Source organism: Aquarana catesbeiana, linkage group LG01, assembly GCF_042186555.1.
Source record: "Aquarana catesbeiana isolate 2022-GZ linkage group LG01, ASM4218655v1, whole genome shotgun sequence".
In the NCBI taxonomy this organism is placed as follows: Eukaryota; Metazoa; Chordata; class Amphibia; order Anura; family Ranidae; genus Aquarana; species Aquarana catesbeiana.
In genome coordinates this window covers 358268135-358293304 of record NC_133324.1, presented here as the reverse complement: position 1 = coordinate 358293304, position 25170 = coordinate 358268135, and the positions used below count along the sequence as shown (strand labels likewise).

Sequence of the window (25170 nt, the reverse complement as noted above, 5' to 3'; positions counted from 1 at the left end):
AGTAAATTAAGACAAAAGCAGCAACTCAGTTGTGGGATACACACAAATATTAAATCAATGGATGGAAAAGAGCTGGGCTCAAGCATAAATGTTAAATGGTGAAATCAGTCCATGAATTGATAAATCAATAGTCCATAAATCAATCAGGTAACCACCACAGTGACTTCACACAAATTGGAAAAAGTGCCCGACCACCATATAAATTGCCTGCTTACCAGATAGCAGGCAACAAGAAGCGATCGGCTTTAACCCAGCCACGGCCTTTAGCTTCCAAAGACGGCTGCTGGACTCACACAGGAATGCCCCTGGTTATGGATCTGGTAATAGCAACCCCCTAGGCGTCCCGCTAGGTCAAGGCTATACTGGCGATGTACTCTGGAAAGCTCAAAGAAGGGAGAAACTGACAATAGCGTAATACTGTATACCATTTATTAAAAAAGAAGAAATGTTTTGCACTTACATAGAATAAAATTCATAAAACAAATGCCGACGGGCGAACATAAGAGCCCGTCCTCCTCACAGACAGCGTTGTTGCTATTACCAGATCCATAACCAGGGGCATTCCTGTGTGGGTCCAGCAGCCGTCTTTGGAAGCTAAAGGCCGTGGCTGGGTTACAGCCGATCGCTTCTTGTTGCCTGCTATCTGGTAAGCAGGCAATTTATATGGTGGTCGGGCACCTTTTCCAATTTGTGTGAAGTCACTGTGGCGGTTACCTGATTGATTTATGGACTATTGATTTGTATCAATTCATGGACTGATTTCACCGTTTAATATAGATGTTTGAGCGCAGCTCTTATCTATCTATCTATCTATCTATCTATATACATACATACACAAAGTTGCAAAAGGGAAAAAGATATCTACAAACTTACAGCTCCCGGGCGAGGCTTTGGCACCTCTCCATTAAACTGGACCCATTTAGTATGTGCCTGCTCCACAGTGGCACTCTGCATGTATTTTCCCCTTGAAAACACTTCTTCCACAGCAGATGCTTTGTATGCACACACCGCTGACATGCCAACATTGTTTCTGTAAAGAAAGGAATGCATTTACGTTATTATAGTCATAAAGGGGAACGACCATATGTGGATCGAAATTCAGCCGGATACCGCTAAACTGGGCAAATTTCAAAACAATGTATGGCCAGCTTAACATCTCATATATATTAACATGTTAATGTGATTTCAAAAGTTGCTCAAAATCTTTTAAAATCTGCAGTCCAACCACAGAGAAAAAAAAAAAAAAAAAAAAAAACACACAAATCGAAAACCTTCATATACTATAGTACAAAAAATATAAAGTAGGCACTAATTAAACTACATGCATGCTAAAATTGACGTGCTAAATATTAAAGATTACACCCACTGCAATAATCATTATTGTGCAATACCAAAAACAACAAAAAATGCATCAGGAAGCTATACAGCGAAATGCATAGAGGTTGGATTGCCATCACTATTCCCCTGGACCGCATTTGACATCACGTCTGTTTGAGCAGTGAGATGCACGCCGGAAGCTGCTGAGACAGGCGGCACCTTTGTCTATACCATTTTAACGGCAGCGTGTTGGATATTATCCTTTGAACTAAAACGTTTATGCTGGTGGAGGTGGTGCCGGTCTGGGCACCTTGACATGTAAGTGCATTTATTTGGGGATTGGTTTTAAAAGGGAACTTTTTTTTAATAAAACTGTGTTGCACAATCACCATGTTTATCTTGTTTTTGGGTGATTTGTGCATATCCTGCTGAGAAGGAGCGTCTGTGAGCTGGAAAGGAGAAAACTTGGAACCCCATGCTGAGAGATTGTAATATTATCATTACACAATGCTTTGTGATCCAGTGGGCCTTTGGGCTCTGGTGAGTGAGCATTTGCATTATTGGAGGTGGAGAATTTATTTTCTTGGAATCATATAAAGATGCACGGTGGATTGGAATCATTCAATTAAAGTGCAAGGATTTGGAAATGGTCACAGTTGAATAAGGACTTCAACCTGCATATTTTTACAGCACTTTTCATCTTTGATATGTATATGCACCAAGTTATCACTGATAGAACACTGGTATTATTATTTGGGATTTTTTTCACAGCATCTTTGTAGAATTTTTTGTGCAATTATTTTTTTGTGCATTTTTTTTTTTTTTTGGCATTGCACAATAGCAATTATAACATTATTTAAATGTTTGAATATATATATATATATATATATATATATATATATATATATATATGCACCAAGTTCCCAAGTGGGGGAACAAAATAGCTTTCTGATCCCCCAAGAGGCAATAGGATATTCCCTGGATCAACTTTACCTATAAACATTAGTATCCAATAATATTTAGTACATTTTGGAAAGAATCCAGGCATTTTTTACGGAGTTGGCCAGAACCAGCTCTTGAGAAAATCTATTCCACATTTTCACAGCTCTTACTGTGAAAAAACCTTTCTGTACTTGGATGTTAAATCTCTTTTTCTCCAGATGTAAAGAGTGCCCCATTGTCCTCTGTGATGCCCTTAACGTGAATAACTTAATACCAAGTTCACTATATGGACCACTTATGTTAAAGTGGTTGTAAACCCTTACAGACCACTTTTACCCACAGGCCTATTGAAGGAGCAGTGGCTCCGAGCGCGTAGCCTTCTCTCAACCTCCCTGCTAGCCCTCCTCCCTGGACGATCCCTCCCCTGGATACCGAACCCAGAAGCAGACGGATGACCTGTGATGTCACGTGCGCTCCACGCCGCCCCCTAGTCTCTTCTTGATGGCCACAGAAGGAGCTCCCGGCTGGTAATCCACCTTCTGCAGCCCAGCATCCCTGCAGCGTCACCACCACAGGATCAGAGGGAACACCGAGGACCACATACCTATACAGATGAGCCTTTTATATGTTTTTATCCTGTAAGTGTGTTTTTACCTGGTGTCATTAAACATCATTTGTTAATACTACACTCAGGTGGCGCTTCCTTCTCTACCCCTCTCTCTTTTACCCACAGGTAAGCCCAGATTAAGGCTTACCTGTAGGTGCTTGAAATATCTCCTAAACCTACACGGTTTAGGAGATATTTGCAAAAGACAGGCACCGATGTCTACGGCGCATGCGCCATAGACAACGGCATGCAGGCACACTGAATGTGCCTTTTGTAACAGCGATCATGCCGTCAGTGGCAGCTCCCACGTGCATGCGCGGGAGTGACGCCATCGCAGCTCCGGCCAATCACGGCACCAGAGCCGCGATACCCGGAAGGAAGATAAACGCTTCGTAGAAGAGGGGACAGCGGTGACATCGCAGGCTCCTGTGTCAGGTAAGTGACACATAATGGGCTACTATGCGATGCATAGTAACCCATTATGCTTTACCTTTGCAGGGAAACAAAGAGGAAGTAAAACCCATTAGGGTTTACTTCCTCTTTATGTATGTATTCATGCTGATCATATCCCCCCTAATCTCCTCCTCTTGAGAGAATAGATTCAGTTCCTCTAATCTTTCCTCATAGCTGAGCTCCTCCACGCCTCTTATCAGTTTGGTTTCCCTTCTCTCTCTTCACTTTCTCCAGTTAACGATATCCTTTTTGTGAATTGGTGTCCAAAACTGAACTACATATTCCAGATGAGGTCTTACTAATGATTTATACAGAGCCAAAATTATATCTCTGTCTGCAGTTTATAACTTTTAATACAAGAAGGAATTTGCTCGTTTTGGAAACTGCAGCTTGGCATTGCATGCTATTATTAAGCCCATGATCCACCAGAACACCCAGATCCTTCTCCACTATGGATTCCCCCAGTTGTACTCCCCTAGTATGTAAGATGCATGCATATTCTTAGCCCCTAAGTGCATAACTTTACATTTATCAACATTAAACCTCATTTGCCAATAATCACCCATTAAACAGTGCATTGAGGTTGACTTGTAAATTTGAGACATCCTCTAAGGATGTTATTCCACTGTATCTAGAGTACAGATGTGCAGCAGATGCTGAAGTGAATGCTTATAGACAGGCTGAAAAGGGTGTGAGAAGATCAGCAGCACTGGGATGCAACAAAGTATGAAAAAAGCGAAAAACTATTTTTTGGAAAACACATGGCAATTTTATTGATACACAGTGCATTAGACCACATGGCCTGTGTGGTAATTATATATGTTATATTAATTTCCAGCAAACGTGGTGTTTTTCTTTAAAGCACAGATATGTTTAGTGATCTTATAACATTTACAGATATGAAAGCCTTACTTACAAATGAGATGTAAATACTCCATAGATGACTGGTTCTTGCAAATCTGGTGATTTCAGGATAAAAACATCATTGATGACATTGAAAATCATATTATTCTCTGGTGAGTGACATATAAGTCTGGCTTTAAGAAAGGTTGTCCATTTTTTTTGCAGTGTTCTAAGACCACCTTGGTCACCCTGGAAATAAAGTAAAGTAATATACAATTTACATTGTATAATATGAAATCACATAAGTTGTTAGTAGAAAAAATAAAAGTCAGCAGTTACAAATACTGTAGCTGCTGACTTTTAATAAATAGATACTCAGCAGCCCAATGATCCAGGGCTGTCATCACCAGGGCTGGTCTTTGGGTCCCCGTCACCGCCAACTTGAGTGTGGGAAGCTGGCTGTGACATCCTGCTGGCGCACAGCTGGTTCCTCATTGCGCATGCACGAGATGTGCTGCACTTTCTGAATGATTCTGCAGTTTCCCAGCAAAGACGGGAGCCTAGCTTCCACTCCACTTGCTTGGGCAAATGGGAGAGATCATCTGTAAGAAAGTCAAAGTTTTGACTTTGGTAAGTGGCTTCTGATTTACACGATGGCATTTATTTTGTGCTCCTGACTGCTTTTGTAGCTAAAATCGTTTCACAGATTAAGCACTGCCCCCTCTCTCTCTGTCCACAGCAGCTGAAATAACACATCATATTAAACATGAAGAAACAACTTAAATTACTATTGGGAAAAATAAAAAATCAGCTTAAAGACTAAATAATCCCCAAGTTAAAAAGATGAGTAAAAAAATAAAATAAATGCACATTTTTTTTTGCAGGAGCCTGTAAAGCATTGCACCAGCGATCAGCAGATCACTGACACAAATCCGATACGTTCTGACATGACGAGTCAATGATCTACCACAGCGCCATGGAAGTTCATCGAAAACTAAAAAGCGGACAGCCACAAACAATGTCGGAACTTTTAGTTCATTCATACACAAAGCTCTGTGTATAAATGACGCGGCCGTGTGGGGGGAGCCCCGCACAGCCATGCTGCCTTCAAAAAGTGACAGCTAGTACAGGGAACCTCTCCCCCTATTGCTGTCACAGAGAGTGTGGGGATCGCTGAGCGGCTGCAAGGATCAGAAACATGTTACAAATTCCACCCAAAAAATGCTGGGGGGGAACATGTAACATGTTCCCAGAGGTGAACCCATCCTTTAAATCGGCTAAATACATTAAAGTTGTATAGTTTTAGTACTTCTTGGACTAACTTGGTGTTGCTCTTAATACCAAGATCCATAATTTGCTCCAGGATGCGTATGCAATGAACATATTTTCCTACTCTGCTTAGTCCAGATTTTCAAAACAGAAATATGGAAGAACGAAATAATGAGATATCTATTTTCTAGACTATGCAAGAAATTTAGATAAAAATGGAAACCAATACCTTTCACCTAATAAAAAGAAAGCCATTTCTAGCTTTCTGCTCACTTTCACTATGAGGACATGCACAGTTTCATACAGCCTAGAGACACCAAGGAGGTGCAAAACAGCCGAACCACATGAGATCAATCACAGACTCTTTATGGCATAGTAGGCGAATAACTTAGTAGAACTTTAACCTAACATACAGTTGGTGCTTCAGTGTTACATATTCAATTTCTCTCATGTAATATAATAACGATGTTAAAATGTTAATCATTACTTATAAATATACTATACAAAATGTATCTATCTTTCATACATATAAAAGTGCTTTTTACCACTATAGTAAGCTCCATGAGCAGGGCCCTCCTATTCCTTTTGTATTGAACTGTATTGAATTTGTACTGTCCCTCTTTTTATTGTAAAGCGCTGTGCAAATTGTGGGCGCTATATAAATCCTGTAAAATACAACTACTAATATTCACTCACCTATTCATCTATATAAAACTCCTGTCATAATGTTAAAAGTCCAGCTAAAATAATCAGTACCCATTCAAAAGATTTTCCTTTCATTCAGCTTTGTGAACAAACCCAAGTGGGAGACCTCAGGAGGGGCTTCAACAATACGGACTGGAATGTCCAAGCAGATGATAGGTGTTGTCATGCCTGGCCTGAGCCCAGTTCAGAAAGTCAGGGTGCTGTATGTAAGGTTATATAGCCTGGCCCTTTAATTGTTATGCCCGTCTTAAGGTAAACCTGGTACACATAAATAAAATATTAGTATTTAAACAGTGCACTCTGCACTTTTCTTCCAAACTCAAAAGGCTTAGTCAGGAGATAATTAAAGTCTGCACATGTTGTCTCAAGCTGATGTCTCTAAGGGCTTCAGGTTGCCTTGGAAACCCCAAAGATTAGGTTCAGCACTTTTATCTGCAGAGCCCCAGCATTTCAAATGAAAGATTTTAACCAAAGAGCAGCAACGTGCTTAAATGATCAGCTTAGAGCCAACTGGGAAGAACAAGAACCTTAGATCAAATGAAATCAATATCTAAAGAGATTACACATTAGATTTCCCTTTACTGAAAGGGGCATAAGGTGATGAATGTGTCAGTCACTAGAGACATTCAATGCACATGTACAGAGAAAGTTCACTTGCAGTGAATGTGACATTCACTGCTTTATAAACATGCCCTAAGATTTTATCGTATCTGGAAAGAAATAAAACAAAGTACTCAGACATACCAATGGCTGCATTTGTGAAAATGACATTAAATCCTGATTTAATAAAGTACAGGGGGTTCAAAATTCTTAACACAACATGCAAGAATACTGAACATACAATCAAAGATCTTCTATCCTATATATGTACATAATGTTTATCTAGGTTGTATATACCAGTGATGCTTTCAGGAGCCCCACAAAATAAAAAGGAACGAGCCTATTGATTAGCTTTTGGTAGAAAGCTACCCAAACTTGCTTTCCAATCTTCTCCAATCCATGTCAGCGGATCATACGGGGAGGAATTAGGAGTGATGCAAGCAAAGTGCTTGCATCACTCTTCTAAACATTACAAATGGAGCAGATGTGGCTCCTAATAAATAAAAGGGGCACAAGCCCCTTGTTAATTAAGAGCAATTCATTTTCTGTTCTGCTGTGTCTGATAGGTAGCACAGAAAACAGACAATTATATGCTCCAATCTGTCTATCAGCTTAGAGTGGGAGGGAGGAGGATGTTTGTTAAAGCAATTGTAAACCGCTGAAGAATAAAAAAAAACCTGTAAGACAATGGCATAATGTGCTAGTATGCATCGAGACGGCTGACATCTTCCCCCGGTGTGTATTTCGGGTTTGCGGGCTCTGGTGATGTGAGTGCCACCGTTTCTGGCACACGCTCTTAAGATCTGGCGTCATAAGCCAGACCTTCCATCATGCGCTGATGATGTCATTGGGTGTATGCACTGTGCAAGTTTAGGAGATATTCACACTACCTACAGGTAAGCCTTATTATAGGCTTACCTGTAGGTACAAGTGGTGTAACAGAGTTTACAACCACTTTAACCCTGCAGGCTTTGCTCATGTAGTGTAATCCCTGCATGGGTAGAGAGAGGGATGTGAGCTGTCTTGAAACACGGACCAAGCAGCTGACTCTGGGCTTCTCGGGCTGACTGCCCATCCCAAATGACAGGTCACACCACTATTTCTGATAATTAGGGACAGACATGTGCTAGTTTCTATTTTACTCTGAAACAGAAACTGATGCAGGTGTTTCCAACACAAAAGACAAGTGAGTCGACATGTCATTCTACCAGGTGCAGCAAGAAATGATGCAAAATAAATCAACTGCTAGGTAAACTCTGTACGAGTGATTTCCTAACCACCTTCCTCCTGAAACCAAAGTGTTGAAATTGGGCAGTGCTATAACGTATAATGAGCATTCTAAAACTAAACTCTACCCAAAACTTTTTTTTTTTCTAATAAAGACACATGGGTTTAATTTAATAAAGGCAAATAGGTTGAGCTTAGTGAAAATTCACATTGCAAACAATACCCGGTTTCAAAAGGAAAAAAAAAACTTTTTTTGCCTGTACATGATTTGATGATGGAAGTCAGCAGGACTTCACCTTATTTCACCAAGCTAAAAGAAAATTTGTTTTAAAAATGAACAGCCTATTTGCCTTTAGTAAATCAACCCCTATGTCTCCAGAAAAAAAAATAAAAATAAAAAAGCACCTTGCAAAAAAAGACAATGGATACTTTCCAGTCTGGCAGGCTGCGACGCTGACCTTTGCTCTCATAAAGAGCTATGGCAGCCAAAGAATCTTCAGCATTTAATATGTTTCTAAGTGTGTCAGATGCCTGGTCCCCCACTGTGGTCCACCTTCAGGCTGCTATGTCACTACTATTTCTGGTCTTTAACAGCATTATGATGCATCCGGGTGGTCTGTACTTACTGTACTATAGGAATAGAAGGAGAGGCCACAGCATTTATGGAAGGATTTAGAGTGCGGAAAATATTCTTTGCAGAGTCACACACAGCAGTCCAGATTTTATAATAAACTTGTACTGATATTAATAATACGAAGGATGCCATTCCTGAACTCCTTCTGAAAACTCTAGTTGCCTGGCTGTTCTGGATTCAATCATTAAAAGAGGTTGTAAACCTCCATGGGGAAGTTGTACCTATAGGTAACATATAAGGAGGGAGTGAGCGCTAAGCCCAACACAGTGTTAACCCCCAGCCTGATTGCTCTCAGTGAGGAACTGATACAAAGGATGGTTAAATATAAGAAACACTGGCTATAATAAAGTGGGAAGATAGCAACTTTAGAAGGCAGCCCCGCTGAAGAATAAGAAGCAATCTTCTGGAAACTCTGGGGCTGGAACAAAGGTGCCACTCTAAGTGCAGTAAATCACATAATGTTTAATAAAAGCTGAAAGAACGATACTCACAAAGGTACAATGATAACAGGCATGTTGGCAAGAGCTACTGGATATACTCATAGTGTATCAAATTCAGGTACTGGATGACGGTGGTGTCCGGTGAGCAGGCTGCGTCGATGGACGCGTAGCCTATTCGCTCCAGGTTCCGGAAGTGACCTCATCCCCCTGGTTGTCAGTGTGCGTTCCAACAACAGCAAGTATCAGCATCCATCGGCGCAGCCTCCTCACCGGACACCACCGTCATCGGATCCGATACACTTCGAGGGTATCCGGCAGCTCTTGCCAACATGCCTGTTATCATTGTACCTTTGTGAGTACTGAGCTTTCATCTTTTATTAAACATTATGTGATTTACTGCACTTAGAGTGGCGCCTTTGTTCCATCCCCAGAGTACCTATAGGTAAGCCTATAATAAGGCTTACCTATAGGTACTGTAAATATCTCCTAAACGTGAGCCGTTCAGGAGATAATTACTGTTTACTGCGCCACTGAGGTCATCGGCGCATGCGCTCTGAAGGAACGGCCGTGTGTGCCATGACCGTTGGCCCCTGCGCAGGAGTGATGTCACGCGGCTCCAGCCCGTCACGGAGCTGAAGACCGCGGCCCCGGGAGGAAGATGGGCGAAGATGGATGCGGCCTGCAGCGGGAACGACGCAGGCTTCGTTTGCAGGTATGCGATGCATACTAGCACATTATGCCTTTACTTTGCAGGGAAGAAGAAAGGAAGAAATACCTCACCAGGGTATACTTCCTCTTTAAGAAGCTGATTTAAAACTTGTATGTTTAACAGGAGAGTCACAATAAAGTCAAAATTCCTGATTTGCATACCTGTTCTAAGTTAGTTCACTCAAAAAAAGAGGAATCAGACACAATTTAAGCCATGTCAGGCCAGATTTAGCCCATCAATCCATTGGGAAGCCTACCAATTCCTTTCCCTTTTTACTGTCATCAGGTAAGGGACATATACGTTATTTACAAGGTGTTATCATAGTGTCAAATCTAATTTTGCAAAAAGATTTTTAACTTCAGATATTAAATTATAATGAAAATTACACAATTATATTCTACAGTTTTAGAAACCCCTTACCCATTACAAGCAGTGCTAGCTTTGTAATCATTATACAGTATATGCGGAAGACACAAAGTAAATATATTTTCCTACTTTGAGCATTCCTGAATCCCTGTTAATAACAGCCATTAACATGTCTCAGAATACTGCCACGGGTGGAGTGATGCAATGTGAATTTAATCACTGTAATTAAGGCAAGATCTCAGCATTCTAACAATTGTTGAAGAGGCTCCGGGAGACCCATAAAATACAACACTGTACACAATGGATGTCGTCACTGACAAAGCACTGCAGCCCTTCTAGCAGCACATGATAGAAGTCGGCAGCTGGGCTCATTTTTTAGTGTGAGTGATGACAGCTTAGTATGAATTTCCACCTGTCATCACCAGTTAAGACAAAACACAGCCTGTCAAAGGCATCCCATAACACTTACAGAAAATATGCCAAGGGGTGCTCAAATACATTTTCAACATAGCCTGATTCCTAAATTGCAAATTAATGTTTATGGGGTGTCAGAGACATGTGTAGCAGTATAATCATTATTTTTGCCTAACTGATAACTCTAACCTTGATGAAGTAAATCATCATCAACAGACACCTAACCTGATGATCACTGGGTACATTAGGGTAACAATGTGAATACTGTATCTACACCTTTTTTTTTTCATAATTTTACTTATTCAAGATTATAATGATACAGACCTCTACATCAGGGGTCTCCAAACTTTCTGAACAAAGGGCCAGTTTACTGTCCTTCAGACTTTGAGGTGGGCTGAACTGTGGCCAGTATGAGTAGAAAATGTCCTGGCACCAACGGGAGTAAAGAATACCCCATCATTGGCATTAGTGTGAGGAATATTGCCCCATTGTTGGTATTAGGGGAAGAAATAGTGCCCCATTATTGGGGTCATTGGGAGGAATAATGCACCATTGTTCATATCAGGGGAAGGAATAGTGCCCCATCATTGGTGCCAATGGGAGGAATTGGTGCCGCATTGTTGGTACAAGGACAATGATTAGTGCCCCATCATTGGTATCAGTGGGAAAAACAGGGCCCTGCAGTTGGTGCCAGTGGGAGCAATAGTATTCCATCATTGGTGTCAGTGGGAAGAATAGTGCCCCATTGTTAGGGTCAGTGGTTTTATTAGTGCCCTATTTTTGTTATCCCTGACAGGAATTATGCCCAATTGTTGGTGTAGAAGGAATAGTGTATCAGTGGGAGGAATAGTGTCCCAAGGGCCTGATAAAGGCACGCAAAGGGCCACATCCGACCCCGGGCCACAGTTTGGAGACCACTGCTCTACACTGAACAAAAATAAAATGGGTCGTAAAGTGCATGTATAAATATTATTCAATATGGCATTTGGTATATGGGAAAAAATGCACCCTCATTCTACTATAATAGCTTCCAGAAGTACAAAAGAATATTTAATTAACAAAACTTTTTATGTGAGAAAACATTTTTAGTAGATCCTCATGTTTTAAACATCAATAGAATTCAAATTACAAAATTACTTTTTGTTCTATAATTCAATAAACTTGTAACATCATGCTGTAAAGCAAAGTAATGACACAGATGGTTAGCAGGCACATTATCCTGAGCCTGCTTACCTAAACGTGCCGCTAAAGCCCCCTTTAAAAAGCGCGAACATCTGTCCCCTTTTCAAATTGCAGTGCTCAACGCCTGAGAAGCCTATAGCAATACCCTACCACTGTCATATGGGTGGGCCTATCCCCATGCAAACATTACTTTCAAAGGCAGTCAAAGCATGCAATCAGCTTTGACTGACATCTCTGGTAGGAGCCGGTGTACTAACCATCTGAAATGTGTAAAAAACGATCCCCCCCACTGAGCTGTTTTCTCACAGGGGGACTGCACCCCCGCCAGAACACTCTGATCAGCGCTCTCTGCCGTTGGCTAAGAGCGCTGATCGGGAGTTGGTCGGATGCTGTTTTTTTGGACAGACCGACATAAACACAGGCCGAATGTCGGACGTTTTTTATTGAACCGGCCAATGTCTCCCGACATTTGGCCTGTGTGTACAGAGCTTGAGAGAGGTTAGCACATGTTTTACAGATGTTTTACAGCAGCACCGTATTACAGGTTCACGTTATGGATAATGTACACCATGAGGTTTTCACTGAATACAAAAATACCAAAGCGAAGACTTGGTAATGTATAAGTGGTTAAGGAAATACATGCAGTGGGTCCCAGGGGTGTACATTCTTATTGACTCCCTTTCATGAGCCAATCTAAGAAAACCCATAGACATAAGACAAACCTTTTAGGGAATAGGATATTTCGAGTTCTTGGTCAATCCAAGAAAAAATTTTTTGTTGGATTAGACTTTTTATGCTGTTTTCTACAGCATGAAAAAACTCATTGCATATCTGTCTTATTATTTTAAGATAAAAAAAATGCACAAAAATACATGCACATTACATGTACCCTGAAGCCTTGCTTTTGCCAACATACAACTTTTTTTTTTTCCTTATTAAGCAGGTCGTTCTTAGTTTGTTGAACAATCATTCATGAGACTTTGTAGGATTCAAGAACAGTTCACAACTTTGATGACTTGTACCTTATATCATATGGTCATTCACACGCAGAAAGAATGTAAACATTTGAGAAAAGCTTAGGTAGCATTAATCATAAATATTAAAAGTAGTTTACTGCATAACATTGAATTTTTGCCTCCTAATTATAAAAAGATTTAGAAAAGGGCTAAATACATCCTAAGTAGGGCTCCGAAACTTTCTAAACAAAGGACCAGTTTACTGTCCTTCAGATTAAGGGGCCTGAACTGTGGCTATTAGGAGTAGAAAAGGTCCCAACTTCAGTGGGAATAAACAAACAATGTCCCATCTTTGGTATCCATGAAATGAATAGTGCCCCATCGTTGTCAGTGGTAGGAACCGTGACCCATCTTTGGTGTCATTGGGAGGAATTGTGCCCGATGTTTGGTGTCATTGGGAGGAATTGTGCCCCATCTTTGGTGTCATTGGGAGAATTATTTACCCATTGTTTGTATCATTCGGAGGAATTCTGTCCCATTGTTGGTATCAGCAGATGGAAATAGTGCCTTAAGGGATGGATAAAAGCAAGCAAAGGGCTGCATATGGCCCCTGGGCCACAGTTTGGAGACCACTGATCTAAAAGGATAAACTTGAAGAAAAGCAATGCTACTCAATTTGCTCAATGAGATGGAGTCAACTACAGAGCTCCCTCATTAAAAAAGATATTGAAGGCTCCAAAAAAATGTATGCTAACAATGCAATAATGGTGAATATGTGCTCCCTGGAAATAAACTATTCTTCTGTAAAAGGCATCCATCACAAACCATAATACTTGTCTTATAGGCTTCTGAACGAAACAACCACTCCACTTGAGTAGGGATGAGCTTGTCTTTGCTCAGACTGGATCCAAACCCTGAGGTCAGCTGTCATGCCTGGTCTGATGAGCTGCCATGTTAGGCTAATGATGTCACGAGCATCCTGTATAAGTCAGCTGCAGGGTGTGGAATCCCCATGTCTACAGCTTATTGGATGGGGAATGAAAACGAACCGCTGGGTTCGGACTCAAAACCAGTGCCAAACATACGCAAGCTCATCCCTATTCATAAGCCATAGCTGTGCAGTTGTAAGATTACATTATATGTTTAAAATTTAAAAGTGTAATAAAAATCAAAACTGAAACTGCTACTGGTTAAATGGGGTAGCAAAGATATGTCAACGTTACTTCATAAAGGGGTCATAAATTAATTTGTAATTACCCTGAGAATCCCCTATTAAATAACCCTAGGTTGGAAATATAAGGTCACAGATATAAACCAATCACAATCTGCATTTATGAAACCCGAAGAAAAAAAAAAGGTATTTTTTTCCTAATCCAACTGGAATTCCAATAAAAAATACTTTCTATAAACAGGACAGTAAATTTACAGAAAAATTGCTTGTGTGTCAAATTATTAATTTGTGCGTGTGGTGGAAAACATTTTAGGAATTACAAAAACGTGCAAGAAATTGGTTATTAGCGCTAAACCTGGGAGATGCTTAAGAAATAAAGAAATGATAATAAAACACTTGGATTTATGAAAATAAACGTCATTATCTTTAATTAGAAAACATTTGTGAAATGAGTTGTAGTGTGGATATCTTCCTTAATCCTTCTTAAACACTTAGCTTTGGCCCTGCCAGGGGCATATAAATAACTCTGACACAAATAGCTCTGTTATTACAAGTACAGTAGCTGGGCTGCAAAGGCTTGAAGAACATGGTGGAGTTAAAAATATAAATTAAAAAAACAAACATGCTGTTAAAAGGGAACATATAGTCTAATTTTTAAAGTGTTTTTTTAATTTGTGATTAGGAATAAACTTTGTTTCTATTGAATTGTTTCTAATTATGTATGGGAATAGGGGCAGCCATATTTGATCATTACATATGCAGGCTCTGCTTCCCGATTTGCAATGCTACACAATGGTTGTTCTTTACTGCTCCTATTCACAATGCAAGTCAGTGGTCTCAGTGAACAACAATGATGGGCAAATATATCCAGAGCAAGATTCACACACTGAACGATCACTGCAGTTTAGTTACAACAATTTGCTACACTTGCTTTCCATACTGAATACGACTTGCACTGCTTCATATACTGTACAGTATGACAATCAATAGAACTTGGGTGATATGAAGAAAGTTTTTTTTTGTCTCTAATTAGGAAACAGACATCCATTTGTTTATTTTAAAGGTGACCCTGATTGCAAGGATACACATGATAAGCAGTGTTTAACCCTTTCGCTGCCAGTGCATTTTTTTGCCTGTTTTTTTACATGTGTTTAAAAAAACATTTTAAGGCTGAAGATTGCATAAAACCCCCAAAACATTATATATTTACTGAAAGCAAGACACCCTAGAGAATAAAATAGCAGGAGTTCCAATTTTTTTATGTTACACAATATTACCGCAAAGTAATAATGTGTAACATGTGTATCGCAATCAACGTTTTCATGTGTAGGTGCCCGACGTGTGTTTACATATGTACGTGCATACATTTGGAATTGGGGAGGGGGGGCCCATTTTATGTGCTTGGGCGTTTTTTGTTTTTTTTTTACAATTTTAAACAAATTACATTTTTTGTTTTACTTCACTTTGTTTTCCATACACGGGACAAAAAGTCCCCTATGTGATGATTTTTTGGCGACAGGTTCTCTTTAATGAGACACCCAGGGTCTCCACTGTATGTAATGCAATGTAGATCGCATTGTATTACACTCTTTCCTGACTATTCAGGTTGTGAAACTGACAGGGGAACCCAGAACTGACATCAAACACATGGCTTCCAGGTCAGCAACAACCACCCTTCCCCTCTACTCAGCAGCACCCACTATGCCAGTCCTGGGCATGCAGATGGGCAGGCAGAGCCCAGGACGCATGGAGAGGGCTGCAGCTACCAGGAATGTGTGTAAACCCCCCCCACACATGTCAAGTCTGTACAACATACGGACCTGGCAGTGAAAGGGTTAAAGTGAACATTCACTTTTGCAGTCTGATTCCATGAGACATTCCCACTATATGGTTTTGTGTGTTCCTATTCACATAGCATAACTAAAAATATAAAATAAAAAATTGTTCTTTTTAGATTTTTCTCAAGAGAAGGCCTCATGGCAGACTGCCACAGCACTTTAAAGCAATTTTTATTTTACATTTCTGTCTCCTATGGGACAAAGTACATCCTAGATTGTAAGCTCCAACGAGCAGGGCCCTCTGGTTCTTACTGTATTGAATTGTATTGTAACTGTACTGCCTGCCCTTGTGTTGTAAAGCACTGCGCAAACTGTTGGTGCTTTATAAATCCTGTATAATAATAAAAAAATATATATTGTAGCACTTTTTCAATGTTTCTATCTAACTGAAATTTTGAGTACCGACCTGCCCCCCTTCCCTCCTGCTGCAGCTGAATCTGAAACCGCTTAAAAGAAAATGGTGGATTCATAGGTGCAAGTTGTCTCAGATAGGGGTCATTGCTGACAGCAGGGCTGAGTAGTGAGAGTAACAGAATATTACATTTAAAATTCTCTGCTCATTTGCTAACTGGAAAGACTTCCAGGATTTTCAATGTTTGGCATGAATTCACTAGTAGTTGGGGATAGCAGAAAAATCTACCAATTCTTCCAAGGTAGGTTACTATAGTCTCTAGGGAGTGAACATTAAGCTTCTATGTGCCTAGTGTCCTTTTCTCCTGTAGGCAGTGGTATAAACCTTGGTTGCTTAATATCTATAAAGCTCTGTCCCTCAATGGCCGAGAAAGAAAGGATGATTTTCCCGGTATAAGAAAACAAACTTGCTGATAGTCTGCTATGGTGTGACATCCCCACCAGGCACATATCCAGTTCCTGGCTATTTTTTTCTTCTTTACTGTCAAAGCAATACAGCTTAGTTGAGACTGTAATTGGATAGAAAATGAGCAGCAACTTACTGATGAAGTCACTTTGCTTAATCTTTGCCTAATCTTCCAATTAGTAAGCTACTTTTGTTAGCTTCAGACACACTGTGCAATTTAGTAATGCCAAACTGGCATACAGTGCTGCACCCGGTGTTGGTGTTAATGTGCAAAGGATTACAAAAGGTTAGTGCAAAACAGAGGTAATCATTTTGAGTATACTTTGGTTATTTAACGCTTATGTAATTGGTATAGTTTTTTTTTTTTTATATAGCGGTCTACACTTTAAAAACACACAAACCACCAAAAGGGATGCGGTTTCCCACTGTCCCCCCATTCTCTGGGCAGTCAGCAAACGGATGTTGCCTAGCCAATGGAGCAATATATATAATGTAATTAAAGGGGTGGGCGATGTTTCTCCAACAGGTACTTGAGGTAGGACAAAAATCACGGATGAGGTGGATGGGCAGTTTTTAGGTTCCTGTCCTTCCAAACCAGGGCAACAGGATTGAACCTTTTGTGTAACATAGGGCTTGACAAATTAGCTTTGAATCTAGGAGCCAGCTAAAAGTTAGGAGCCAGTTTTTTATTTTTAAAGTGGAGTTCCACCCACTCATCTGACTCCCCCCCCCCCCCCCCCCCCCTCCGGTGCCACAATTGGCACCTTTCAGGGGGGAGGGGGGTGCAGATACCTGTCTACTAGAGTACCAGAGCTATTTGCACCCACTTCCTGGAATAGACTCCCGCGGGAGTCACGCCCCTTCCCGCACCCCCCCCCCGCTGTCTCCTGGGAAACACACAGGTCCCAGGAGATAGCAGGGACCACTTAGGACGCGCAGCGCGACTAGCGCATGCACAGTAGGGAACCGTGAAGTGAAGCCGCAACGCTTCACTTCCTGATTCCCTCACAGAGAATGGAGGCGGCAGCAGCTGAGAGATTGATCGGCCTTGGCTGCCGACATCGCTGGACTCCAGGACAGGTATTAAAATTCAGCAGCTGCAGTATTTGTAGCTGCTGGCTTTTAATAATTTTTTTATTTTTTAGGTGGACTCCCTCTAACTAACAAATCTTATGGGTGAAACATGTAACATGTTCCCGAAGGTGAAGGTCTCCTTTAACCCTTTCGCTGCCAGAGCCGTTTTTGCGTGTTTTTTTAAAACATTTTAGGCCTGAAGATTACATAAAACTCCCAAACATTATATATTTTCTGCAAGCAGAAACCCTAGAAAATAAAATAGTGGTAGTACTAAACGATATTATTGCAAAGGTCTAGGAAACGCAAAATTTCAGTTAAACACATTAAATCACATTAATGTCTCCCCTGTGCTCCACTGACTGTAATGCAATGCACATCACACTGCATTACATGCTTTCAGTGCTGTCACATTTTGAATGACAATTGCACGGTCATGCAACACTGTACCAATATGACATTTTTATCATTTTTTTGAGACAGATAGAAAAAAATTTGGTGGTATTTAAAAACCTCTGTTTTCTTTTATTTCTTTGCTAAACAAAAAAAAAAAAAAAGACTGAAAATTTAAAAAAAAAAAAAAAAAATTTTCTTAGTTTCGGTTATAAAATTTTGCAAATAAGTGATTTTTCTCCTTCGCTGATGAGGCTGCACCGATAAGCAGTGATAGGGTGCACAGATGGGCACCGATGAGGTGGCACTGATAGGCTTTATAGGAAACATAGGGGGCACGGGGGCGTGTTTCTGGGAGGACCTCCATGGACGCCCTCCCAGAACTGGAGGACCACGCTGTAGCCGTCTTTTGGCTATAGCACGGTTGAGAAGTGGGTAATATGTATCAGATCCAGACAAAAGTTAATTGTTCAAGAATGAAGCTAATATGAAAAACACAACACAGAAAACAAGCAAAGATAAATCACTGAAGCAGTTTATAAGGCAGAATGACTGCTGACCTACCTTGCATACTCTGGCTATTCTGGGAATTAGAAGCTTGGTAAAAAATTCATACTCGACAGACACTTCAGTGAAGAAGAAATAGACTTTGTCATCATCTCCATCTGGGTTATTCGGAGGTGCTCTAATCACATCTGAATACACAAACTTAGGCTCTAAAAACAAGGAAGGAAATGCACTTATTAGTTCACTGATTCAGAACATCACCTTTTCCGTTTGTTGAAAAATGGTTCCACGATAGAAAAAATGTTTCAAATATATACATACATTACACCAACAATACCAGAACTTGTAAACAATACATAAAAAGCCTTTAAATGAAAATGTCACAGCTGATTTGGAGGGCATCCAATGTAGGGGTTGTGAAAACTGTGTTTGAATGTTGGTGCATTAAATAATGTATTGAACATTAAATGTAGATTAAATAATGAATAGTATGTGATTTCTGTGGATGTCTGTGAAAAGGAGGTTTGTGGGATATTTCAGTCCACATGGAGCACAAAAGGGTATTTGACTGTAGCATCAGACTACTGAGGCTCGCAGGAACAGCATGTATTTCAGTGTGTGTCTGCTGGGGAATTATAGGTTATTTGTCAGTTGTGGGTGTTCAGCAGAATCACTACAGAACACTGAAAATGGGGAGATATGTCATATGCTCCATGTCTGTTGGAAATGTAAAAGAAAAGATCATCAGGCATTTGCAATTAATGCTTGCACAGAACCAGAAAGTCTCTGTGCAGGTCTAACACTGAGCTCCTGTTTGATTTCCCTTTACTTCCTGTCCTAAAGACACAACAGGAAACAAGAGGAAATCTCTCCAAAGTGAACAGAATTCCCATCTCAGAGAGTTGTCACAGGAACAAGTGTCTCTCCATTGAATGATTTTTCTTCAAGGAATGCTCTGAAATTTAGGATTTCTTATTACTTTCTGTTTGTGTGACAATGGTCACTGGACAAAAAGAGGGGTGAATCTCACAGATAGCAATAAAAACTTGACAAAAAAAAATCAAACCTTTTTCTACTCTACAACTACAAAAAAAAAACAAAAAAAAAAACACTAATATTAATAATATAACATTTAAAAAAAAAAAAAATCTGCATTCAAACCTAAGTACGCTTTTCATCTCCTGCCGTAAAACATCTTTAAAGTGGTTGTAAACTCTGTACACCACTTGTACCAACAGGTAAATCTATAATAAGGCTTACCTGTAGGTACTGTAAATATGGCCTAAACTTGCAGTTTAGGAGATATTCAGTATATGTGCTGCTGCCAACGTCATTGGCGCATGCACACTGAAGAAATGGCCCCCTCGTGCCGTTTCTTCAGCACCTGTGCCGTGACAGGCGCCACCCACATGCACGCACAGGAGTGATGTCATCGCGGCTCCGGCCAATCACAGTACCGGAGCCCGCAAACACGTAAGTAACTGGTGAAAGATATCAGCCGTGGGAGCGGAGTGCGGGTCGCACTGCAGGGCATCGTTCTAAGGTAAGTATTTCATAATGAGCTAGTATGTGAAACATACTAGATTATTATGCCTTTGTCTTGCAGGTTTTTTTTTTTTCTTTAAACAGAGGTTTACAACCTCTTTAAGTTAGTCTACCTTCAAGGGTGCAGCGTTCTCCTTCAATATGTGAGAGAGGAAGCAAACTTCCTCTGCAAACTTCTACCTATAGGTAAGCCTATAATAAGGCTTACCTATAGGTATTGAAACAGTTTAAACGTGTACAGTTTAGGGAATATTTCCAGTGCATGCAGCCAGTGACATCACTGGTGCATGCTCTCTAAAGGAACGGCCCACGGGTGGTGTTCCTTCTGAGCCCATGCTGTGAACGGCTGCTCCCGTGTGCATGCGTGGTAGTGACGTCATCGCAGCTCCGGCCAATCACAGCGCCAGAGCCCGCAAACCTGGAAGACGCTCCAGGAAAGATGTCGGCCGTGACAACGGTATGTGGGGACCACTACAACAGCTTAGTTTTAAGGTAAGTATTTCATAATTAGCTAGTATGCGATGCCTTGCAGGTTTTTTTTTTTTTGGGGGGGGGGTATTTTTTTCAGAGGTTTACAACTTCTTTAAGTGCATAGATTAATATATAAAGTTCACCAGTGATCATAAAAATAATATTATTAAAATAAAATACAGGAACTATTGTATACACAAATATATATATTAATTTATCAAAAAGTGAGTCCATCTTTTAGTGCCAGTCCATAAAGATATATACAGTGAGGGAAAAAGGTATTTGATCTCCTGATTATTTTGTAGGTTTGCCCACTGACAAAGAAATGATCAGTCAATAATTTTAACAGCGAGAGACAAAATAACAACAAAATATCCAGAAAAATGAATTTCAAAAAAAGTTATAAGTTGATTTACATTTTAATGAGTGAAATAAGTATTTGACCCCTTGACTTAGTATTTGACGGCAAAACCCTTGTTGGCGATCACAGAGGACAGACGTTTTATGTAGTTGGCCACCAGGTTTTCACACATCTCAGGATGGATTTCGTCTGACTCCTCTTTGCAGATCCTCTCTAAGTCATTAAGGTTTCAGGTTGACATTTGGTAACTTGAACCTTCAGCTCCCTCCACATATTTTCTATGGAATTAAGGTCTAGAGACTGGCTAGGCCAGGACCTTAATGGGCTTCTTCTTGAGCCACTCCTTGGTTGCTTGGCCGTGTGTTTTGGGTCATTGTCATGCTAGAAGACCCATCCACAACCCATTTTCAATGCCCTGGCTGAGGGAAGGAGGTTCTCACCCAAGATTTGAAGGTACATGGCCCTGTTCATCGTCCCTTTAATGGGATGAAGTTGTCCTGTCCCCTTAGCAGAAAAACACCCCCAAAGCATGTTTCCACCTCCGTGTTTGACGGTGGGATTGGTGTTCTTGGGGTCATAGGAAGCATTTCTCCTCCTACAAACACGGTGAGTTGAGTTGATGCCAAAGAGCTCGATTTTGGTCTCATCTGACCACAAAACTTCCACCCATATTTCTAATGAACATCTGAATGATTCAGAGAACTTCAGACAGGCCTGTACATGTGCTTTCTTGAGGAGCAAGGGGACCTTACAGGCCCTGCACGACTTCAGTCCTTCACGGCGTAGTGTGTTACCAATTGTTTTCTTGACGACTATGGTTCCAGCTGCCTTGAGATCATTGACAAGATTCTCCCATGTAGTTCTGATCCGATTCCTCCCCGTCCTCATGATCATTGAAACTCCACGAGGTGAGAACTTGCATGGAGGCACAGACCAAGGGAGATTGACAGTCATTTTGTGTTTCTTCCATTTGCGAATAATTGCACCAACTGTTGTCACCCTCTCACCAAGCTGCTTGGCGATGATCTTGTAGCCCATTCCAGCCTTGTGTAGGTCTACAATCTTGTCCCTGAGACCTTGTGTAGGTCTACAATCTTGGATAGCTCTTTGGTCGGGCCATGGTGGAGAGATTGGAATCTGATTGATTGCTTCTGTGGACAGGTGTCAAGCTGAGATTAGGAGCACTCCCTTTAAGAGAGTGCTCCTGATCTCAGCTTGTTACCTGTAAAGAAGACACCTGGGAGACAGAAATCTTACGTATTAATAGGGGATTAAATACTTATTTCACTCATTAAAATGCAAATCAATTTATAACTTTTTATAATGCGTTTTTCTGGATATTTTTGTTGTTATTCTGTCTCTCACTGTTAGAAAAAAAAAACTACCATTAAAATTATAGACAGATCATTTCTTTGTCAGTGGGCAAACTTACAAAATCAGCAGGGGATCAAATATTTTTCCCTCGCTGTATGTACAATATCTGTGAATCGTGCAATCCCATACACCAAAAACAATCCTGTGTTTATTGACCTTTGTTCACCATGGTGCGCTTCACCCCACTTAAGGGTGTCTTCTCACTTGCTTGGGTGGACCCCACTACCTAAAGGAGGTCAGTATGCGCCTTTGCAGTGTAAAAGTGTCACTGCTTTCACTGACAGATCAAATCCAGTCCACACCTCTTAGCATAGTGTCATATATGTAAGAGGCAAGAGCACTTTACATATATATCTATGCACTTAACGTATTGAAGGAGAGCGCTGCACTCTTGAAAGTAGAACGTATTCATTGCATTTGCACAGGTGGTTGGATGCAAACTGGTGTTTAGCTGCCTCCTATATCATTATGTTTTGTAGCATGGTGTTCTTAGATTTAGCTATAGGGATAGACAGGGAAAATGTATTTATATAAACATCTTTAAGATAGTAATAAGAGTTTTATGGTGAGGACGTGCATTTTGTGTCAGGAACGCCACTGCTAACCCCACGGTTTGATTGATATTATTCACATTCATATGACTTGGCATGAACAGTGCACCTGCATGTGGTCTTGCTCAAACATTTCCCTGCAGTTTTTGCGGTTTTTGTTGTGGGAATAATTTCAGTTAAACCTGGCATGAAAGAATGATTTTATACTTAAGTAGTTGAAATCAGGCACACAGATGTGTGGCAGAAACCCTTGGCCAATTTTAAAGCTCTTCCTATTCACCCCACAGACCAGCAAATCAGACATGCCTAAAATCTGACCTAGTTAGGTCAACTGTCAACCACCATGCTGTAAAAAAAATACCCACACAAACTTAAGCATGTAAGACAGTTTAGTCTCTCAGCAAGGCTATCTCTACATCACTACTTTGAGACCTTGTATAGCATGTATTTAATATTTATTTTGCAAACAAACATTACATGTGTGACAAAGAATCCCCAGAGTGCTATGGGTTATTAAAAGAAATATCAGAGCAGTAGCAGCGCTCAGTGGTTCCTCCTGCTGACTTCCACTCATTGCAGAATACAGTAGTAATGCGAAGATCAATAGAAAGAACCACTGAGCGACAGTGGAGGTCACCAATTCTGAAAGTGTTGAAAAAAAAAAAAAGCAGCAGCATTGGGTTAGTTTGCAGTGGAACAGTATTTGGCGAAGCGACCGCAGGAAAGGTAAGTATTCCTTTGCATTATGCCATTATGAACAATTCAAGTATGTGAGATAATAACTTGAAAGCAAGACTTTAACAAACAACTTAAACGGTAACAGAATATCTCAGTAACTCACCATTAAGCCAAGGTACAGCATACTCTGTTCTAAGTAGACCCTGTTGGGAGTGTCTGCATATGATTGGTTCGCTGCCCAGAAAGGTAAAAGAGGTGCCAGAATATAGTTCCCCATCTTTTGTAAAAAAAAAAAAAAAAAAAAAAAAGAAAGATCAATGCATCTTTAAAACACAAGCACTACAGGCTAAACAACAACATGTAGAGGTCACCAAAAGGTCTGTATACCTCACTCCAGCTATATATGCATCGAAATTCGTCCGGTTCAGCAGGGACCAGCCAAATTTTGATCCAAGTATGGGTACCCTGGTTGTACACAAGTCAATCTATCGATCAACTGTACAAATAGCCTGTTGGGTTTTCCCGAAAGATTAGTGCTACTGGCAATAGTTGGCAAAAATAATCACTGTGTCCTGCCGGCAGGGAAGGCTCCCCGCTGGCAAAACACAACAGCCCTGCGGGAGGGATTCCACCATCAACAATGACTGTGTTGATTGGGGAATCGGGCAATTTTCTTTCCTTCCACCAGGGGTGCAAGAAAAGAATATTGCATAATCCATGGCCTGCCTTACTCTAAGACAGGATAACCCAGAAGATGATAGATACATCACTGGTCACAGTCTACTATAAAATGTCCTTTTCTTTTCTACTTTAAAAAAAAAAAAAAATATATATATATATATATATATATATATATATATATATATTCACAAGTGGAAGTTGCTACTCCAGGTAATGGAAAATAGTTAGATGAGAAAACAGTTTTGGTTTTTTTTTTTTAAGAAGTGTAGGCAGGTGGTTGGTAAAAATGAAAGCACAGTTAGGAAATACTAAAATATTTATATATATTTATTTTATGTATTCCGCAAAATGCTGCTACAATTTCCTACATGTGTCAGGATGGTCTAACTGTTTTCTTGCACTACTGTATGCACTAAATCTCAGGCCGGCCCTTCTGAATACCATGCTATAAATAAACCTCTGACAAACAGAAGTTTACATCCTGTAGAGGTGAATTAATAACACATTTACAATTCATTACACGTAGACTACTCTTCTAAAAATGAATGATGACTGAACTGAGCCCGCAAAATTCAATGGTAAGAGATGATGCAGTAAAAATGACCCGCAGGGCACTTAATTGAAATACAGCTCTGGTAATCATTCTGATGTCATAACGGTTGATTTATTTGCCCACGTGCTCTAAATAATGTCTCGTCTGATAACCTCTTCTGTACGATTTGAATCAACAAACTCCGGCACACATTACCTTCCTTATCCTTACTTATTCTAGTGTTTTGTTCTGATAATCATTGACTTACCAACCATCACTGAAGTGTAACTCTGCGCAGGATCAAAAGGACATCGTCCTTTGCCATCTTCATTTTTGCCTACCAGCCGAAAGCTACTAAGGTCCTGAAAAAACAAAGATGCCTTCTGTGACATACCCGTAAGTGAACATCTCAGCTCTCTACTGTTTGATAGTTATACTGGGCCATGTAATGAATTAAAAAAGTACACAACTCAGAATAAAGCTAAAAACTTACAAAAACTCCCTCCAGGTCCC

At 40.4% G+C, this 25170-nt stretch overlaps 1 protein-coding gene across 6 annotated transcripts in view; it reads right to left on the bottom strand.

Annotated features, from left to right (window-relative positions):
• The window catches only part of SEMA4D (semaphorin 4D), a 149339-nt gene that overhangs the window by 34753 nt on the left and 89416 nt on the right, over positions 1–25170 (bottom strand). For all 6 annotated transcript variants that reach the window (XR_012244857.1, XM_073632947.1, XM_073632948.1 and 3 more), the window contains 5 exons: positions 24926–25019; positions 23608–23721; positions 18522–18673; positions 4236–4411; positions 874–1030 (listed from right to left, as the gene is read on the bottom strand). Coding sequence is in view for 5 of the 6 variants with exons in the window: in XM_073632947.1 (XP_073489048.1) it covers positions 874–1030; positions 4236–4411; positions 18522–18673; positions 23608–23721; positions 24926–25019 (693 nt within the window). In the remaining variant the exon portion in view is untranslated. The remainder of the gene's footprint in view (positions 1–873; positions 1031–4235; positions 4412–18521; positions 18674–23607; positions 23722–24925; positions 25020–25170) is intronic.